This window comes from Thunnus albacares, chromosome 3 (assembly GCF_914725855.1).
Source record: "Thunnus albacares chromosome 3, fThuAlb1.1, whole genome shotgun sequence".
Taxonomy (NCBI): domain Eukaryota; kingdom Metazoa; phylum Chordata; class Actinopteri; order Scombriformes; family Scombridae; genus Thunnus; species Thunnus albacares.
Genome location: NC_058108.1, coordinates 21,739,170 through 21,757,565, shown reverse-complemented (window position 1 = coordinate 21,757,565; position 18,396 = coordinate 21,739,170). Strand labels below are relative to the sequence as shown.

General features: G+C 38.0%; 1 protein-coding gene across 3 annotated transcripts; it reads right to left on the bottom strand.

Annotated features, from left to right (window-relative positions):
• Positions 1–803: 803 nt before the first annotated feature.
• On the bottom strand, positions 804–17,532 carry LOC122979485 (microsomal triglyceride transfer protein). 3 transcript variants are annotated; one of them, XM_044346974.1, is made up of 19 exons: positions 17,257–17,532; positions 16,692–16,766; positions 14,337–14,536; positions 13,920–14,063; positions 11,192–11,299; positions 10,987–11,103; positions 10,757–10,896; positions 10,524–10,674; positions 9,529–9,686; positions 9,214–9,382; positions 8,388–8,495; positions 7,960–8,172; positions 7,649–7,860; positions 7,399–7,496; positions 6,957–7,078; positions 6,589–6,816; positions 5,152–5,276; positions 1,890–2,060; positions 804–1,801 (listed from the first exon to the last, which is right to left on the bottom strand). In XM_044346974.1, exons 2-19 carry the CDS (start codon positions 16,750–16,752, stop codon positions 1,654–1,656), a joined length of 2,673 nt encoding a protein of 890 aa, XP_044202909.1. In that variant the 5' UTR covers positions 16,753–16,766; positions 17,257–17,532; the 3' UTR covers positions 804–1,653. The 3 variants fall into 3 exon arrangements, with proteins under 3 accessions (XP_044202909.1, XP_044202908.1, XP_044202906.1); XM_044346973.1 differs by lacking the exon at positions 17,257–17,532 and having other exon boundaries at positions 14,337–14,524; positions 16,692–17,042; XM_044346971.1 differs by lacking the exon at positions 17,257–17,532 and having other exon boundaries at positions 16,692–17,041.
• Positions 17,533–18,396: the final 864 nt, after the last annotated feature.

Here is an 18,396-nt window from a genome sequence, read left to right as displayed (position 1 = left end):
CTGACAAAAAAATGAAATATTGACCTGATGATGGTAAGGTGATCACCAAAGTTATTGAGATACATCTTCAAGAAATGTTCATGAAAGTCTGTGCACAGTTTCATGGCAATCCATCCAACAGTTGTTGAAATATTTCAGTTTGGACCAAAGCGGTGGGCCGACCAACAGACTTACATCGCCATCCCCAGAGCCATGGCGCCAGCATGGCTAAAACGGAACAAATACTGAATTTGCAATTTTTTTTTTCTCTGCTGGTTAATATGCCAATAGACATACCGCAGTATGGATATTCAGCTATTGTTTTCCAAAGAGTTGTCAAAATGAAGTATGTTTGAGATCATTTTCCCATTTCCCACCATCTTTATATCAAGGTTGCGTTACCAACTGGGAATTGACCAGGCCTTCGGGATCCCTGAAAACCTCAAGCTCATTGTATGCCACTTAGTTTGTGGTTATTTGATTAATTGCTAGTTAGGAACATGCACAACCAAAGCACATAAACTGAGATGGGAAGGGCCTGAAGGTACCACACTTTTTTTCAGCTAATTATGAAGCCCTGACTTGTGGTATTTATGTTAATAGTGGTGCAAATTACTAAATCAATTTATACTTAATCAAATTACCACAAACTAATTGACATACAGCAAACCTGCTGCAGATTAGTATTCCAGTGTAGGAAAAGTATGGCTCTGGGCAAAATATTATCATCACACAGCTTAATTTTGCCCAGTGGCCTCCAGAGGGTTGATCATATTGTACAATTGTTTTGGTGAATCTGAATCCACAAACTAAGTCAAAAGGCAAAGTGTTTCCAGTGCACATTTATTGCCAGTCAATTACATATCCAACAAAAAATTATCTGTAAATATGGAAACACGAGTTCAGAGTCTTGAAACTCCCCAAACATTTTCAGACATACAGAGCAATTATGGCCAGTACAAAAAAATATATTCAAGTGTTGATGGTTTCACTTTTGTAGATTTGATTGTCACCTCAAATCTTGCAAGTACAAAGTAAAAAGACAATGCACACGCATCGTTTCTGTAGGAACAATTTAAAAATTACCAATATTATCATGAAAAATGGAACTGATCAATATCATTACTCTGGTACATAAGTTATTTCAAGTGTGTGACCAGTGATACAGTGACATACAGTTAAAAAAAATGCTCCTCTTAAGAAAACATATTTAATTAAACAACAAAGGGATTTTGAAAGAAAAGAGCGTTTATATTCATGGGAAAAGTTAATTCACGCTCTCCAGTGTGATATTTACATGTACATCTTTACTGCAACTGTGTTGGGGGAAAATTACAGAGATACTACTCATGTTGAGTATTACCCATCAAACAAAACATCCATACTGTATGTGCCCACCATAAATACATTTTCAAAGAAATCCATAAAAAGATAATGCAAGAATTCCCAATTGCAAACAAAATGTCAAATTGAAATGACTTAAATACTCACAGGAATGTAAACATTGCATGTGTTGTTAAAAAAAAAAATACATTCGCTACTTTCCTCTCTTGCAGTCTTTCACTGCTTAATGCTGAGATTTGATAGCTGGTCCCTGAATGCAATGAACATTGAGTGACAATAACCTGCCCAAAAGAATGAAGACTTCCTCCTGGAAGTTCATGACGTCTCCTTTTACCAACTGGAGTCAAAAACCTTCTTGCACATGTTTGAATTCTCCTGGTGAAGAGGGAATTCAGAGCCGGGGACGAGCTGCTTCCTGCTCTTTTGCAACCTAACACTCTTCCCAGATGACAGGCTCTCATACTTCCTCAGGTATTCACTGAAAGCAGAACATAAGGAATAGAAAATTAGGTTTTTGTATAAGCTGATTCAACAATACAATCCAAAAGTCAGGGGTCTCACATTACCTGACAGGGAAGGTAGTTTTGTCCATCTGCATGCACACCAGGAAGGGATAATTGGAGAACTGGACAGTGGTGATGAAGTCCAGTGAGGCCTCTGTTTCGAAGCTGACCTCTACACCCGTTCTCATAAAGTCCAGATCCACAGTAACATTACCAGTGACCACTAACGCTCCCCTGTAAACGACAACAAAGAGAAAACCAAGTGAAAATGTGTTTAACAGACAAAGCTCAATACACCTGATTTCATCCAAGAAAATAAAAAGCATGGGCGGCCTCGTAGCCAAATGTTTAAGGTGCATACTACATAACCACAACATCCTCAGTTTGATTCATGTGCAATTCTCTCTCTATCCTCATGTTTCCTGTCTATCTCCACACTGTCAACTATCAAATGAGGGAGAGAAATTTGATAATAGAATAGTCCTTGTAGTCATTTTGTAAGTAAAAATGACAAAAAATTAGCTGGTTGAAGCTTCTCAAATGTGATTTTTTTTTGTGTCATACGTGATTGTAAACTGAATATCTGGATTTTGAACAGTTGACTGGACAAAACATGACATCAAAGACGTCACATTTTATAGACAAAACGATTATTAATTGAGAAAATAATCATCAGATTAATCGATAATGAAAATAATCATTAGTTGCAGCCCTAATGTGAAATTTATGTTTTCACATATGAAGTATGATGTCCCAGAATGTGAATACGTTACATGCAAAAAGCAATTTCACATCTTATCACATGTAATATCATGTGACACGTGATACTACAGGTGATTTTTTTTCACATATGAAATATCTAAAAATAACAGGTGCATTTATCATTGTAATTAATAATGTTAAAAACCTTATGTGTCTACAATTAAATATCAAACATTTTTAATCATGTTCCACATGTCATAAACATTTTTGTAAGGCCAATGTGGATGTCAAGACTGTCCATTATTATTATTATTATTTTAAGAGTCCCTTATTTTCTATAAGTCCATGTATCAGAGTTCAGTTGCTATTTCTATTTCTCTTTCTATATCTATTACCAGAGCCACCAAAAAAAAAAGGAATACCATTCATAAAAAATGTGTAGTTGCTTTAACGCACAATTATTCAAGGTCTTAAGTTAACAATTACAGGTGTGGCAGTCATGGCTGGCAATGAAATGCTTGGAAAAAACAAAAGTTAGATTCATCAATAAACTGTTAGCATACAACCATTTACAACCATTGCTATGGTTACCAAAGTTTAGTATACATGTGTCAGAGACATCCAAGCTTGGTAACGACTGCAGCATAATATGGGGCTTGTTTTTAACCATGTATTTGCCAGTTTGTTAGTGGCTCTAACGACAGGTAAAGCTCAGCCACTAACGTGGAGTTTAACTACTGTATAACCACTTCCCCTTATGATTCAAAGTGTGTGCCAACCAGCTGAAAATCTGACGTCTGTAACTTTGCCCGTGGAGACATGCCTTGGCAAAGATGCCAGTGTGGTTTGTTCTGCGGCTATAGATAGCCTGCCAGTCTATTATCAGAGTGGAAGAGGTACAGCTATGCTGATCCATTCACCTGCCTCTGCCATTCCCCTGCACTCGCAGGTCAAATCATCCATTTACGATGTTACTCTTAACAGTGGTCTATCAAAATCAGAAATAAAGCAGTTCTCAGATTTAAACAGTATTCTTTCTTCATGATGATATCCAAGGGAAGCATTAAATGCACAGAATCATGTGTTTTTTGCACCCCAATCTAAATCCCCATGAATTCCTGTTTTAATCTTTTCTGAGTCGCTCTGAGAGGAGCTGGACTGTGCATCAGTATGTTACTAATGTGAGCTTAAGTATATGACATTTAGGCTGGTAACTGTTTAAAAAGTGACAGTATGAGAAATTTTTGTATCGATACCAAAACTATACTTTTTTTGAAAACTTACTTTGCTATCTAAAGTATAAAGACTGTTTTCTTGCAGAACTTTTTATTTCCTTCATAAAATGTTCCTTCCAGAAGCAAACCAATCAGAACAGAGTGGGCTCATCAGGATGGGGGGCCTTAAAGAGACCAGAGCTAAAACAGCCTGTTTCAGACAGAGGCTGAACTGAGGGGCCTCATAAAAAGCCAGTATAAGATAAATAAGTTTAATGAGTTTTTGGAACTGTAAGGCCCCGATCAGACAGAGCACTTTTTAGCGGCCTGGGGCGTCTTTTTGTAATTGTTTTCAATGAGAGTGAAGCTTTTTGCTTGCTGCTTTTGCGTTGCTGAGAGCCTTGGATTTTTGCACGAGCGCCCTGAACGCCTTGAATAGAAAAAACTCTGAGTGGAAAAGCGCCCGACATCATTAGCATTTTCCCCATTGTCCAGTCAAATGAATTGAGAGGAGGGCCTTCTGTGGTGGTGACGACAACAAGTGGAAATAACAATCATGGAGGACAAACTAGTGGTGGCTGTTGTGGCTCGCGTTTTGCAACCTGCAAAAAGCGCTCTGTCTGATCAGGGCCTAAATCATGTAAAGATATTCCAGTAGAGCCCCAGAATATAAATATAGACCTGGAAAAGTGCATGATACGTCCCCTTTAAGGTTTGATATCGAGCCTGTCTTGCACAGGAAAGTTTCGTCATATTTCAATCTTAAAATTCTGTGGCATTGCTCTTGAAATCCTGTTTCATCACCACATGCCACAAGATATCTGATTCCAGCATGATGATGTGCTCCATGTTCAGCAGCCACTGTTGTCTATGGACTGTAATGATTTAAAATAGAGAACCAGACAGAACTGATGTCATATTCACATAAAGCTATAAATGAGATAGGTGTAAAGCACAATACTGGAGCATGTCCAAAATGCCTGTGGAACAAATGAATCAGACAACACTTATAGACCATTTAAAGTTCACATGAATCCAACATCAACATGGATCTATTTGCAGTGAGGTGACACGGCTGGAACTTCTGAAACAACTTCCCTTTCTGTCACAAAGGTTGTTTTCTAAGAATCGTCTGTCTATTATGGAAGCCCTTGCCCTGTGAGTGGGTTACATCATATTGCTGTACAGTAGGGTCCAAAAGTCTGAGACCACCTTAATGGGAAAGTGGTCTCAGACTTTTGGACCCTACTGTACATACAGTACTCAGTGAGATAATATATCATTCAATGATTGTTTTTGAGGCTGTGACCTATATACATTAAGTAGCACATATTATTATGTAAAATATTTGCTGCTGGTCTGGCTTAGCGGAAAGACAGTTGTTTTATTGTATTGTCTCTTGACTGTACCTGTTGTTGACGCTGGTCTTGGACTCCCTGTACCACAGACTGATCTCCATGCCTCCAGAGATGTCGATGGCTAACCCTCCTTGGAACTCAGCACTCGCCTTCAGACCAGACTGCAGCTGAATGACCTGGAAGACCATAGATGAGCAGGAAAGAAAATGAACAAACACACAATAGAGAGTAATGTCTTACTACAGTTTTTGACATGAATGATTAAGATTCCTTTTACCAATGACTGTACGCTTAAAAGCAGTGCTTAAAAGGCATCAGTAGCTGTAGTATGAGCAATCAGAAATCCTTTTATCAGCTGTACACATTTAGAGCCTGTCCACATTCACATGACTGCATTCAACAACTGTTATTAACTATTAATAACGTGAGTCATTTAACTATCTGTGCCTGCACACACATACTGTATGCGTCTGAGAAAGTCAAGAAGGCCTCATGGCTTCATGACACACACAGCTGTGAGTCAGTTTCTTACAAAATTGCTCATATGAGCATTTTCTGATCTCTTTTATGGTTAAGGTATTATTAAGTTTAGGCAACTAAATCTACTTGGTTACAGTTCCATATCCACATCCTCCTTATTAGCTCGCTTTCATGACAGCATAATAACTAGTTTGCTGCTGAATATAAATGTTGGTGATTTTAGCTGTTTGAACAAACAACAAATACTGCCATTTTTCTTGAGATGACAACCTTGACCAAACTGGCAGATTATTAGACAATGAGCCCCTGGGCAGAGATGTGTATAAGCTCCCCCTCTTAATTACAAGAGCTTCCTTCTGCCATCGCTCGTGATTTTTCAACTTTTTCTGTGGAAGTTTGCAGATTAATCTTAACTCTAAAATTCAGTTGGTTAAAAGTATTTTGTTCATGCTGGTGATAACATCTTGTCCAAAGCTTTCTGTCACACCAGATCTCCACTGACAATCCTCTCAACAGATATCACAGAAATCAAAATACTATAGCATAAAATACAACATATTGTACGAAATCATCAAAGGAAACCTGTGATGCAGGTTATATTTTCTTCAAGCACAGCTATTCCACTGTGAAACATATTTAAATGAAATTGCTTCACTAATTTTAATGTAGGCTAACTGTTGCTAAGCATTCACTGTGCAGCTAATTTAGGCAAAATGTAATAAAAATACATATCATATCAGACTCAGAGGATACACAAATACTCAAGATTAAAAAAATATGATCAGGACATCCTTTCTTTTGACTAAGCCCTATGACTTTCAAATGAGAAATCCTAATAATACAACAGCTGTCTCTGGCTTTGAGGCCCCCGGTCACCATTACTGACTGTTTCAAGCAGGACTCATCACTATTGTTTGTCACTCTCATTCACAACCTTTCTGAATGTGAACTTTAATGATGAGGTTCAACCACCACATTTAGCTCAAGTGTGAATGATGTGTTGCTTACCTCAGAATGATCTGTCAGCAGGATGAGACCCTTCACTACATTCATGGGCTCCCCGGTCATGGAGAACATTTTGGACATGAGGTCACTGTAGCCCTTGAAGAAGGTGACCGGCCTCAGTTGGACATCGAACAGCAGAGCTGACATCCCAGCGAACGACTCCAGGTCTTGCTCTCCCTCATCAGGTGTGGCAGCAATTAGCGACTCCAGACCCTGTGCCTCAATCGCCACCTGGACGACATGAAGAATATCCAGATTAGCCTTTTGCTCTTTACTGATATTTCACTTACCCACCTTGAACATTTCAAATTATCTAAATTTCTGTTCCTGCAAAAGGCCTTTTTTTTCCTGCAAAAGGCGATTTTCCTCACCTGTAGTCCATGTAGCATTGCTCCTTTATTAGCACCATAAATATTCATGTTGCTTCTCCTCAGGATCCCAGAGCCTGAATACAGGATGTCCAAACTGTATGTGGAGGTGACATCCATAGATTCTGTAGGAACGTGATTATTTTTAGTTATTTGTTCATGAACTCAGGCTTGTCATTAAAAATACTCAATTAGCTTGCATGTAACTGTTGATTTTAGTGATCTTATTGCTGAGGAATAACATTAAAATGGTGAATTCGAAGAGCCACATGGGCACCAAAAAAGCTGCCAAATGTCAAAGATGATTGTTTTCTTGACTGGTTGTGGCAGCCGCAGCAATACATTTAAATAGTTTTTCCACATTTTATCTCAGATTGTAAATGTTTCAACAAAACTGCAAAATTCTTCCTTATTTTAGATTTGGAGATTGGGGTTGATTACTTACGTGCCATAAATCCTGAGTATGCAGATGATGACCCAACTTTTGCAAAGCGGTCATAGTTGTGGGAAATCATGTCCTTCATAGCTTGTCTCAAAACTTTGCTGAAAAAGAAAAATACAATATTATAGCACAAAATTGTAATTGTAAATAACTTCTCTTTCTATGTCCTGTCGGCTCAGTAATTCATTTTGTCAGTTTTGTCTGTCCCTTTTTAAAAAAAATATATATATATTTGTGTTGGTCCATAACACACCTAGCGGGCATCTGGAAGCGCAGGATGTCCTGGATCTTAGAAAGCATGTACTTGTTCATTTCATGGGGAAGGTTTCCAATGGACAGAAGTAGATTCTTGACCTCTATGTATGAGGGGTTGCTACTGAGGATGACGTCAGCAGCAGCGGCTCTCACGTTTTTCTCATAGATCCGTCGATTCTGGTGGTAAACCCTGTTCACTGTCCGTTTTACCTGAAACAGCAGAAAAATATTTGGTTTCAATTTCAGCTAATGCTAATGAGATTGACATGTTGTTTACATCAACATCAAGTTTTGTACATTATGGTTTACCTCATCAGTCATGAGATCAACATTGTATCTCTGCAGGGCGGTGAGGGAAATGGTGTTGTAAGCTCCCACCTCTGACTCTGCATATCTGGTAAAGATAGGAATGGCCTCGGGGAGCAGAGAGTTTTTCAGAGCCAGAAGGTACATCTGGACTTCGGACTCTACCTGTGTGCTGTCAGGACCTTCTAAAATCATCTTCTTCACCTGCATCACTGTCTGAGAGGTAAACAAACATCAGAAGATCATCAGTCAGCTGCTGCATTCATTCAAGCTTGATTCAGTTTCCCAAGTACTTAATATAAAAAAAAACACTTTCACATCTGTGAACTGCCAATTCTAAATAGTGTACATCCTGACATAATACTAAGACATGTTTTATAATAGAAAAAGCATTTTCAGTAACTTTTGTTTTCAATTTTATCTTGGCTCACCGGTAAATTGCACCCTCCTTTCTGACACAGCTTGTGGACCAGTGCTCCCATAATGATCACCACTGACTCCTTGATTTCAGTGCTGCCAATCTTTCCTTTAGAAATGTCCTGAAAAAGAAAACAGTTCTCATTACAATTTACTGAAAACATCCCCTGCTGGCAAATTTAAGCAAAATATGAGCTGGTTTTGATGAGTAAAAGACTACATTTCTAACTAAATTTTTTTTGAGGATAAGCAATATATAAAATACTGTATATACTATATATAATACAGCAATTTGTAAAGTAAGTATAAGTAATGTGTTTGTTTCCCCAAAACAAAAATGTAGCACTCCAATATAGAGCTGCAACCATTAGTGGATTGATTGATCAACAGTAAATTAATTGGCAACTATTTTGATAATCGAATAATCTTTTTATTCATTTTTTTAAGCAAAAATGTTAAAAATTTGCTTGTGGCAGCTTCTTAGTTGTAAGGATTTGAAGCTTTTGTGTGTCATACATGATAGTAAACCACATTGATCATACAAAACAAGACATCTGAAGATGTCACCATAAGCTCTAAGAAATTATAACAGGCATTTATCACTATTTCTGACATTTCATAGACAAATCAAAATCAAGAAAATAACTGGCAGATTAATCGATAATGAAAATAATCATTAGTTAAAGCTGCACTCCAGCTTTTTGAGGACCCAAACTGCATTTCAGTCCTCTTATGAACCACTCAAATATTTTAGATGACAACAGGTCTTATATTCTACTTAAATAAACAAGGAAAACTGCCAATTCTGTTATTAACTTTTGACCACAACCAGGTACACACCAGCAGGGCCTGGAGCATCCTCTCATTGGGATGTGAGGAAAATCCACATGCATAGAGAAACCTCTCCTGCTGAACCAAACCTTTGGCATCAGTGAAGTTAAGGAATTCAAGCATGGCATCCAAAGATGCAGAGGTCTGGGCGGAGGTCACAGCATCCACCACCTGAGGTCTGGGACAAGAAGTAAAACCAAGCAATAGTGAGTTGAGCTCACTGGATCTGAACATCCTCAATTTTCAAAGTTATACTAATTCAATAAAATGAGTGATGGAGTCAGTAAGAGGAAAATAAGATGTAGGAAGGAAGAGTCTGCTTACAGAGATGGCTTGCTGGCACTCTTCAGCACCTTGAGGATCTCGTCCTTGGATGCCTTCCTAATGCTCTGGATGAGAGCCAGGAAGCTGCGAGGAGCCGTGGCCTTGGACAGGCTCGCTGGCTCCAGCTGCTTCTGTTGAGCCTGCCAATGTTCAAAAAGCTGAGAGGGACAACACAGGGAGAGGGGATTAGAAGACAGATGACCTTCTTCACTCAATAATTACAGAACAAAAATAAATCTGTTTGCTAATACAGTGTTATTTAAGAGTCAGTTTGTATTAATGACTTGTACAACTCGACTCAGACTTTAAAAAGGTCTGTAGGGATTGAAATATTAGTAGTACTGACTCAATAAATGTCTTAAAAGCAAGAGCAAGAGCAGTGTGCAGGAACCTTGATGCACCTGCATAAGAAATACTAGATGTGCAAGTTTTTTTCTTTACCTGCTCATAATAATAAATCATAAAACTTCATAAATACTAGTAAGCAAACAGTCTCTTTCTAACATCCATTAGAGTTTAAAGACCGACTTCCTGGTTGAACTTTGACCTACTGTGTTTGCCATAGTCATGCAGGTTTCCTGTGCTTTCACTTTTGTGACCAAATGAAGTGGTTTTAATCATTTGATATAACTGTGTCTCATCTGATCACTAATGCCCGTTTCCCTTTCAAACTTCACTGTTGCAGTGTCACCATGTTTCCAGATCTTAATAATTACTTTGGTGATTACAACAGAAACAATTGCCAAAACTATGAAAATAAAACTGAGGTTGTTATAAACTGGAATTATCATTTAATATGCATCATTTTAATAACTCACACTTAGGCAGCTCTAAAATCTATAAAATTGAAAATAATATCATCTTCTATATGAGGTAATCTGTGGTGTAAAGATGAGTTTTTTTCTTTTATGAAGCATGTGTCTATAGAAATACAGATGCCACCTTTTAGTTGAACGAATGTAAAAATGGACATTTGATGTGTGGAAATGACTCACTGATGGACAGCCTTTGCACTGGGGTTTGACCTTCTCAGCCACGACACCGACAGCAGCCAGTTTGGCATCGATGGACTTGACAACCCCTGTGACATCTTTCCCTGCGGCCTCCAGCGGTCCAGCCTCTGTCCCTACTAACGTGAAGGTTTGCCTGCGAAGCAAGAAAATATAAATTTTTAGTGTGCTCATAGACGACATGGCACCACAGATTAATTTAATCTTAAGGCATTTACCTGGACACAACTTTAGCTGCAGTGGACCTGCGGGAGTTAACAGCCAGTGAGTGAGTTTCTTCAGCCACGGCTGACTGTATGAAACCGTCTTCGAGTGTGAACACTGTAACAGAACTGGACTTCTTGCTCACACCCAAGACCTGAAGTAGGGACATATTGAGGCGGGATGTGTTAACGAGTCAATTACATTTATATTTTAGCGTTGCGAGTTGTTCTGGACGTTGACTAACCTGACTGTGTGTGGTGAATCCAGTCTCAGCAGTCTTACATGTCTCCAGCATCTTGGTTCTTGTCACTTGACCCTTTACTGCCTTGTACTCGATTGTGCACCTTCCAGACACGTCATTCTGTTTCCAGACATGAGTCAAGTTTGTTATCATTACTTAAATGCATTAAAATCAACAACTGTGATGGGATATTTATCATGTAATTTACCTCTATAACCTTCCCAGTGTTGAGCTGTACTTGCAGTAAGCTGGCAACCCCTCTTTTCATGTTCTTGATGGTTGCAGGCTCTGCCCGGTATGAATAAAATGCTTTCACCTACAGTAGACATGTAAAAAGAAAGAAATATGTTTAATAGAGTTGCATGCTTCAAACAATGGATGGCAAGAAACTCTGACTAGCGGATAAAGCAGCTACTTGAGGCAGGCAGCCAACAGTACGTGCCGCAGCTCACAATGGCTTTCATCAGGGTGTCACTTTTCCTTTGCACACTTGTGTACACAAACATGTGCATGACATCAGAAACTATTTACATCACATACAGAATTAAAATGTATTCTTTGAAGTGCAGGTCAAAAACAAAACAGAAATATTTTGCTATTAGCACATTGGAATTAAGAATAGTCAACCTCCATAAATTGCCTCCAAATATTTTACACCAACCAACTGTGAGGATGGATCAGTGATATGTTTACCTACATTCCTGTTATCCTATTAGAGTAATGGAACCAAAGCTCACGTGATTTTAAGGAATATCATCAATGATATAAAAAGTTTTCCAACGGGGCTTCAGTTTGAATCAATAATGGACTCGATGTCCCGGTCATGAGTGCAGAAAGCAGCATATTACATCATCCTACAGTGTCTCCTATACAGTATGTAATTTATTTGTGGCGCCCAACCACAATATCAGATAGGACCACCATAAATAGACGATCCACTGCTACTCTGTGTATTTTTCCTGCCCCAGCTTGCCATCAGTATAAATAACCTTACAACACCAGGGGAGACACAGCTCGATCCTGTTTCACACCATCTAATGCCTCTTTCTTCCAAACTGTACTCCACTAGATTAGCATGAATCCCAAGGAAATGTCTGTGTAATACTTGTCAAGCTTTACCGTAAACTACTTTTAAATCAGTTTTAGTTTCAGTGGGTGTACAACAGTTACACAACACACATACAGTATTTATTATATTACATACAGTCTGATGCATTGAGTGAAACCAATATGAAAAACAACCAAGTTCACTGCAATCATACAGGATATTAAACTACTTTCTAATAAGGCACCTTTTATAAGTTGTTTTTATTTATGGTTAATAAAGCATTTACTATGCTTTATAGGTCAATTTTAAGCCATTAATAAGAATACATTTTAGGTTGCCAGATTGTTGAGAATTACTTTCGCTAATGATTATCTGTCCTATTTGATAATAAAACAATTATAAATGTTTGTAATCCTTTAATAAATGTTTAATAGAATTCTAGATTAACCTTCCACCAGAGATTTGACTCAAATTTGACTCAATCAACTTCAGTGTCCTCTTCTAAATCTCTACTAAATACCTCCTTTTATAGATTTGCTTTAATTTAATTTAATTATTTTATCTTATTTATTCACATATTTTCTCTTATAAATCTATTTATTTAACATGTATATTATCTGCTCCCATGATTGTTCATATTCTTATTTTGAGAAGTAAAAGAATAAATAAAGATTATTATTATTATTGCCCTTAAATTGTTAATAAAGGGATTATGGTCCATATCCCTTGCAAAAACACAGTAAGTTGTAATTACAGTCCAATCAGTCAAAGTGTTTTTTTATAACCTGTCAACTCAAAAGTTGTTCCTGTTTATGGTTTGATATAAAGCTTTGGTAAATTATTTCTTGATAATTAGTCACACTAAAATCTTTACTGTGTGTCTGAACAGGTAATCAAAATCACAAAACGTGCTCCTGTAAGCAGTTTTCTTCAGCAGTGTTTAGCCATAAACCAGCGCCAGTTTTAATGAGATACCTTTTATGTCTATTATACTTAATAGTAAACAGTCACAATAAAGTGATTGTAAAGAAGTAGTATGAGCCTTATCCACGCAGTACCCAACCCGCAGCTGTTCTTTAAGTCAGGCTTGCTCGTTCATTCATTGACCCTCTGAACCCGCTGACCTTTGCACGCACACACATCTGTTTGGTATTGCCCCTTCCAGCATCATCACTCCAGCACAATGAAAATAAGCTCATTAATGCTCTCAAGACAACAACAGTGCTGTCAGCAGTGTGCTGGAGGTACACCGCTGACTCTTTACATTACTTATGTAAGCGTCTCTCATATGAATGAGATTATAAATCAGCAGAAAGCAATTCACATCATATTCAGGAACTGCTACTGTTGATACTTAGCTGGAGTAAAAATAAAGCACTTTAAAGTTTATTTTAGAGCTGAAACAATCAGTCGATTGAGCCATTAGTCTTGACAGAAATGCAATCATTTAAATCATTTTTTCAAGAAAACAAGCCAAAAATTCTCTGGTTCCAGCTTCTCAATTGTGGGGGTATACTGCTTTTCTCTGTTTTATATCATTGTAAACTGAATATATTTGGGTTATGGATTGCTTGTCTGACAAAAGAAGCCATTTGAAGATGTCAGCTTGGGCTTTAGGAAATTACGACGGGCATATTTGACTGTTTTCTAACAATTTAAGTAATCAAGAAATGAAAAGAATCAATAATTGTAGCCTTAGTTTAGACCATAATAAAAAGTGCTCATTTTCCTTAAGTATGACAAAAAAAGCATTAAAAAAGACTTGAAACTGTCAGAACAAGTGTGGCGACTGACCTTAACTTTTACAATATAAACTGCTAAAAAATTATGTGCTGGCTAAAAAAAAAAAAACATCAAGGAGTGCAAGTGGTTATGCTAATGCTCGTACCTTTCCATTTTTCAGATGCACCAAGAAAGGTTTCGTCAGAGCCTCTAGTCTGGTTTTCCCCAGGAGACTTTCGGTTGTGGAACCATGGAGGATGTTCTTCTTCTCTGATTGTTTGGACACAGGGTCAACTCTCACATTTGAGATCTATTGATGAGAGACAGGAGACAGGTCAAAGATGTGTGCAGAAGCCACCAGTTGCAGAAAGAAAGCCTCATTTATTAAAAACAGAATTTTCACTAGTCGTTGATCAGGATCTAACTAACTACATTTTAGTGCCATATTCATCAAAACTGTATATTCTAACCTTAACCCGATTGTTCTGTCTAATAACTTATTAAATTGGTTAATTAAAAGATTCATAAAGGCACTAAGTAATAACATCATCCTCTCCCTCTACGTGTGTTTGGACCAGCATACCGCCAGCTGTATCAGTTGGTCATCCTTGCTGCTTGGATCTCTCCAAACTAGGTGGACATCCACATCACTTGAGATCCTGCAGCCGGCACTGCCCTCTTTTGACCCCCTGGCCCTGTCCACCAGCACCTCAGTGATGTAGTTGAATTTGTACAGCTGGTTGTTATTCAGCCGGGGTCCCAAAGCAGCACCTGAAGAAACAGCTGGTGAACACACACAAGCAGAGAAAGTGAGAGTGATCTACAAGAAGACTCTCAGCTATGTTCATACTACATACTGTACGTTGAACTAACAATGTCATACCGCTGATGTGCTCATATGTAACGCTTTACATTAAAAAATAAAATGTTTTCCAAAGCATACAACAGCTTTTTAGGCAGACAAATGCATTTTCCTGTCTAACTTCTGGTTTCAGTTCATGGCAGTTGAACATAAATATCCAATAGCAGAGGCTTGAAACTTGAGATAGTCAATCCATCACAGGGAACATTCAGTGAAAGTTGTAGTATCATCGCATGATGATACAGTTGTTAGCAGCAATTCTTCTTTATTTGAGCATTTAATGTCCAAAATCCGAGATTTGGCTGCAATGAAGATGTGTTGTCAGCAACATTACGGACATCATGAAGAGGATAATGTGATTTTGGCAGCTTCTTAGCAAACACTCAGATGTCAGAGTTTTCCACTAGCAAAGGGGCACACATCTTAAGAAACTTTTCAAAGCAAACCAGGCTTCTGTTATTAATGACAAAGTAACTTTGCCACGCAGAGATGACTAAATGTTCACTGTGATGAATAAACTCACATCAGACTGGAATTTCAGCTCATTTTAACAAACCAACATGTTGAAACCACTGACTAAATTCTGGAAAAAGGCAGTCAAAATGTTGAAATAAAATAATGTACAAACTCAAACATGATATTTGTAGTGATTCAGAAAAATAAGTTATATGAACTGTAAGTAATTGATCTTTTCTATAAAATCAGGACGTGTAATAACAGGTACCTTTATAACCTTTCAGGTGGTCTATTTAGCTTCCCAAAGACATATGTATCGACATAAAACCATTTCAAACAACTTCCACTGAACTGATCTTTCTTTTCTTTCATTTTTTCATTTCCCCCACAGTGCTGAGGTGATTCAGTCAGCGGCCATTTAACTGGGTGTGTTCAACAAGAGAGGAGATAAAATGCTCTCCTCTGCTCTATTAATGACAGAGTTTCCGTTGGATATGACATTTGGCCACGAGGGAAGACAGACTGACGTGTCAGTATTTGATTTCATCACCGGTCAACTAAAGTAAAAACTCTGGGTCATTGCTGCATGACTGACAACTGACTGCAATATTAGAGGAACATCACAAGCAAAACACCAACCTGCCACCCAAATAATATTTATATATGATGATTTATATAATTATAATTTTTACTCTTTCACCTCTTATCAGCGATGTCACCAAGCAGCACTATGTGAGGCTACTCCATTGACAATGAATAGAAGACTGACATTGTGGGCTCTGTTATATCACCCAGCGTGATTTCCTACCAGGATCAATTCATTTTGTGTCTCAGCGACACAGTGCAAAGGAAGCTTGAAACCTTATGAAAACCCAAATAAACAAATGAATCTGTAAAAGAAGTTTGTTATCTGTCAGCAAAGTTTTAGGTGTGAAAATACTCATTTTAACCTTAATCCTACCGACTGGGACAGACCCCTGAGGTTTACTTTTTGTCATATCTCACAGGTGATTTATTCTATCATTCAAAATGTTCACACTTTGTCAATCAGTTTGTTCCCAATGACTTCATATCATTATTTTCTGTTCCTGTTTTAATTTGTGCTTTTTAAAAATACCAATGATTTTGGGGTCCTTGGGGACCACAGTCAAAAGCACCCAATTCTGCCTCTGCAGTTGTAATAGATGGAACTATTTATTGAGTTCATGTTTGCCATGGGTCCTAATTGAAAGTATCACACACTATCAGGGGAGGGAGGTAGGGGCACTCTGACAGTCATTTTGAAGGCTTTGTGGAAAGATTGTACTTGGGATAAAAGCTGCAATTTGTATTAAAGAAAAGTATATATTTTTTTGTTTGACAGAATATGCAAATGAACTGTAACTTTCCTAAAACAATATTAATCAGTTTTTTTCAGATGACATTAATTACATAACTAATAATGTTTGAGGGTTAAGCTCTTACGTCATTCTTGTCCCATTAAAAGAGGACATACTACATTTCATGCTCCAAATGAACCAAATCAACCATCATTAAGCGATCTACTGGAGGCCCTTGATGGCCCCAAACATCTCAACTATATCTACACACATTAAAATCCACAACAACCAATCAACTCACCTTTGGCAGAAGTTGAGGCACAGGAGGCTGCACAAAGCAAGAACACAACAAGAGTGAACATTGTGTGTCCTCTCTCTGCAGCCATATGGATCAAAACAGACACAAAAACAGGAGTCAGTGGCTGAAGTGACACTAAAGGGCCAAAAAGAAAAGGCAACGCGAGTCCAAGCGCCTCCTATTATGTTTTATCTGAGGGGAGGGCAGACTCCAAACTCCACGCTCAAGTACTAAGTACGAGGTAACCTGCGAATCATTAACCTGAAGAACACAGATTTGTCAGGGACTTCTGCTAGTAGTATTGATAGGTACAACCAGGTGCCCTTTTTTAATACAACGCGGCTCTAACTGCGTCTGCGCGCGACCATGTGATAGGTTAATCAATGAAATGGAATTATCTGATTGATTCAATTCATCACGCGATAAGTGAGACTTGTCGACTGAATTTTAATGTGAAAAAACAAGCCCCGACATGTCGGTAAACAGCAGGGTAATGTTAATTTGGTAGAAAATGCTCCAAATTAGCACATATCTGAATTAACACATAAGAACATTAAGTTATATTTACCAAACTGTGGCGCAGAGACGTCTTCATGTTAGACACCTTTCACCTCATTTCTTCTCGGGATCAACAGTAGGTACTTTGTGTCTTGGTTTGAGGAAATGGGCAGTCTGTCAGTGAAACCAGCCCCTGGCTCATATTACAGCATCTCAGTGAGCCCAAAAGATTTTGCAAATCTCAGCCGTGAATCAGTCACAAATATGGGATATTTTCGCACAATATAAAATATATGTGGATTAGTTATTTAAGACTGCCCTTTAAGTTGATGTATAAGGTTTTGGACACACAAAAACACTGTTTATTTTCCCAAATGCAGTCTATGTGAATCTATAAATCATTATGTTACAGCTATGTAAGATGTTGCAACCTCAGCCTGTTTAATTAAATTATGGTACATATTATATGGCCGGTGTGTGTGTGTGTGTGTGTGTGTGTGTGTGTGTGTGCGTGCGTGCGTGTGTGTGGATGAGGGTTAAGGAGGGGGTTAGAGAGACAGACTCTCAGGGGCCATTTTAATCTCAGGGGCCTTTAATCATTTTCGTCAGCAGGAATACTTCACACTCTCTACTGTCTTTATTTGGATGAAATAGATTAAATGATATCTTACTCTTATAGGATTTTACACCATGTCTTATCTGATGACGTGTCTTCATTTTATTGTACAGTAAAAGTGTAAATTAACTTTATGCGTCTTGACATCAGCTTGATGATTAGCTTTTGTTGACTGTGCAATAGACTCAAAACCAGTGATCCAGTAATCTTATACATAGTTATAAATTACAACTGTGTGAATACCATGAAGGTTACTAATAACATTTTTCAACAAGCACATATACTTTCATTTTAGCTTACTAATGTTTATCTCTTAGGTAAGCACACAGAACATTTTTAATCACAAGTGAGACAAGTTTGTTTGTGCTCAGACTGACAGGCGACGGTCCAGCTGTGAGCATCATCAGCCCAGATGTACTGAAAATACAAGACAGTAAAGGAGATATACAATAGGGTCAAGTCAAGTGAATGGGAAAGTGGTCTCAGGCTTTGGGCCCTACTGTACATAGTTATACATGCTTATAACAAGATATTCAGTCTGTCAAATCTTTTACAGTTAGAAAAAAACAAACAAGGCGGTGAAACACAGCTACT

Excerpts from the sequence above, each read along its gene's own strand:
- LOC122979485 (XM_044346971.1), bottom strand. The coding sequence starts at position 16,776 with ATGGCTGCAGAGAGAGGACACACAATGTTCACTCTTGTTGTGTTCTTG. Across the intron at positions 9,383-9,528 it reads AGTGCCAGCAAGCCATCTCT|ACCTCAGGTGGTGGATGCTG; the intron begins GTAAGCAGACTC and ends TTCTTGTCCCAG. Across the intron at positions 2,061-5,151 it reads AAGACCAGCGTCAACAACAG|GGGAGCGTTAGTGGTCACTG; the intron begins GTACAGTCAAGA and ends TGTCGTTTACAG.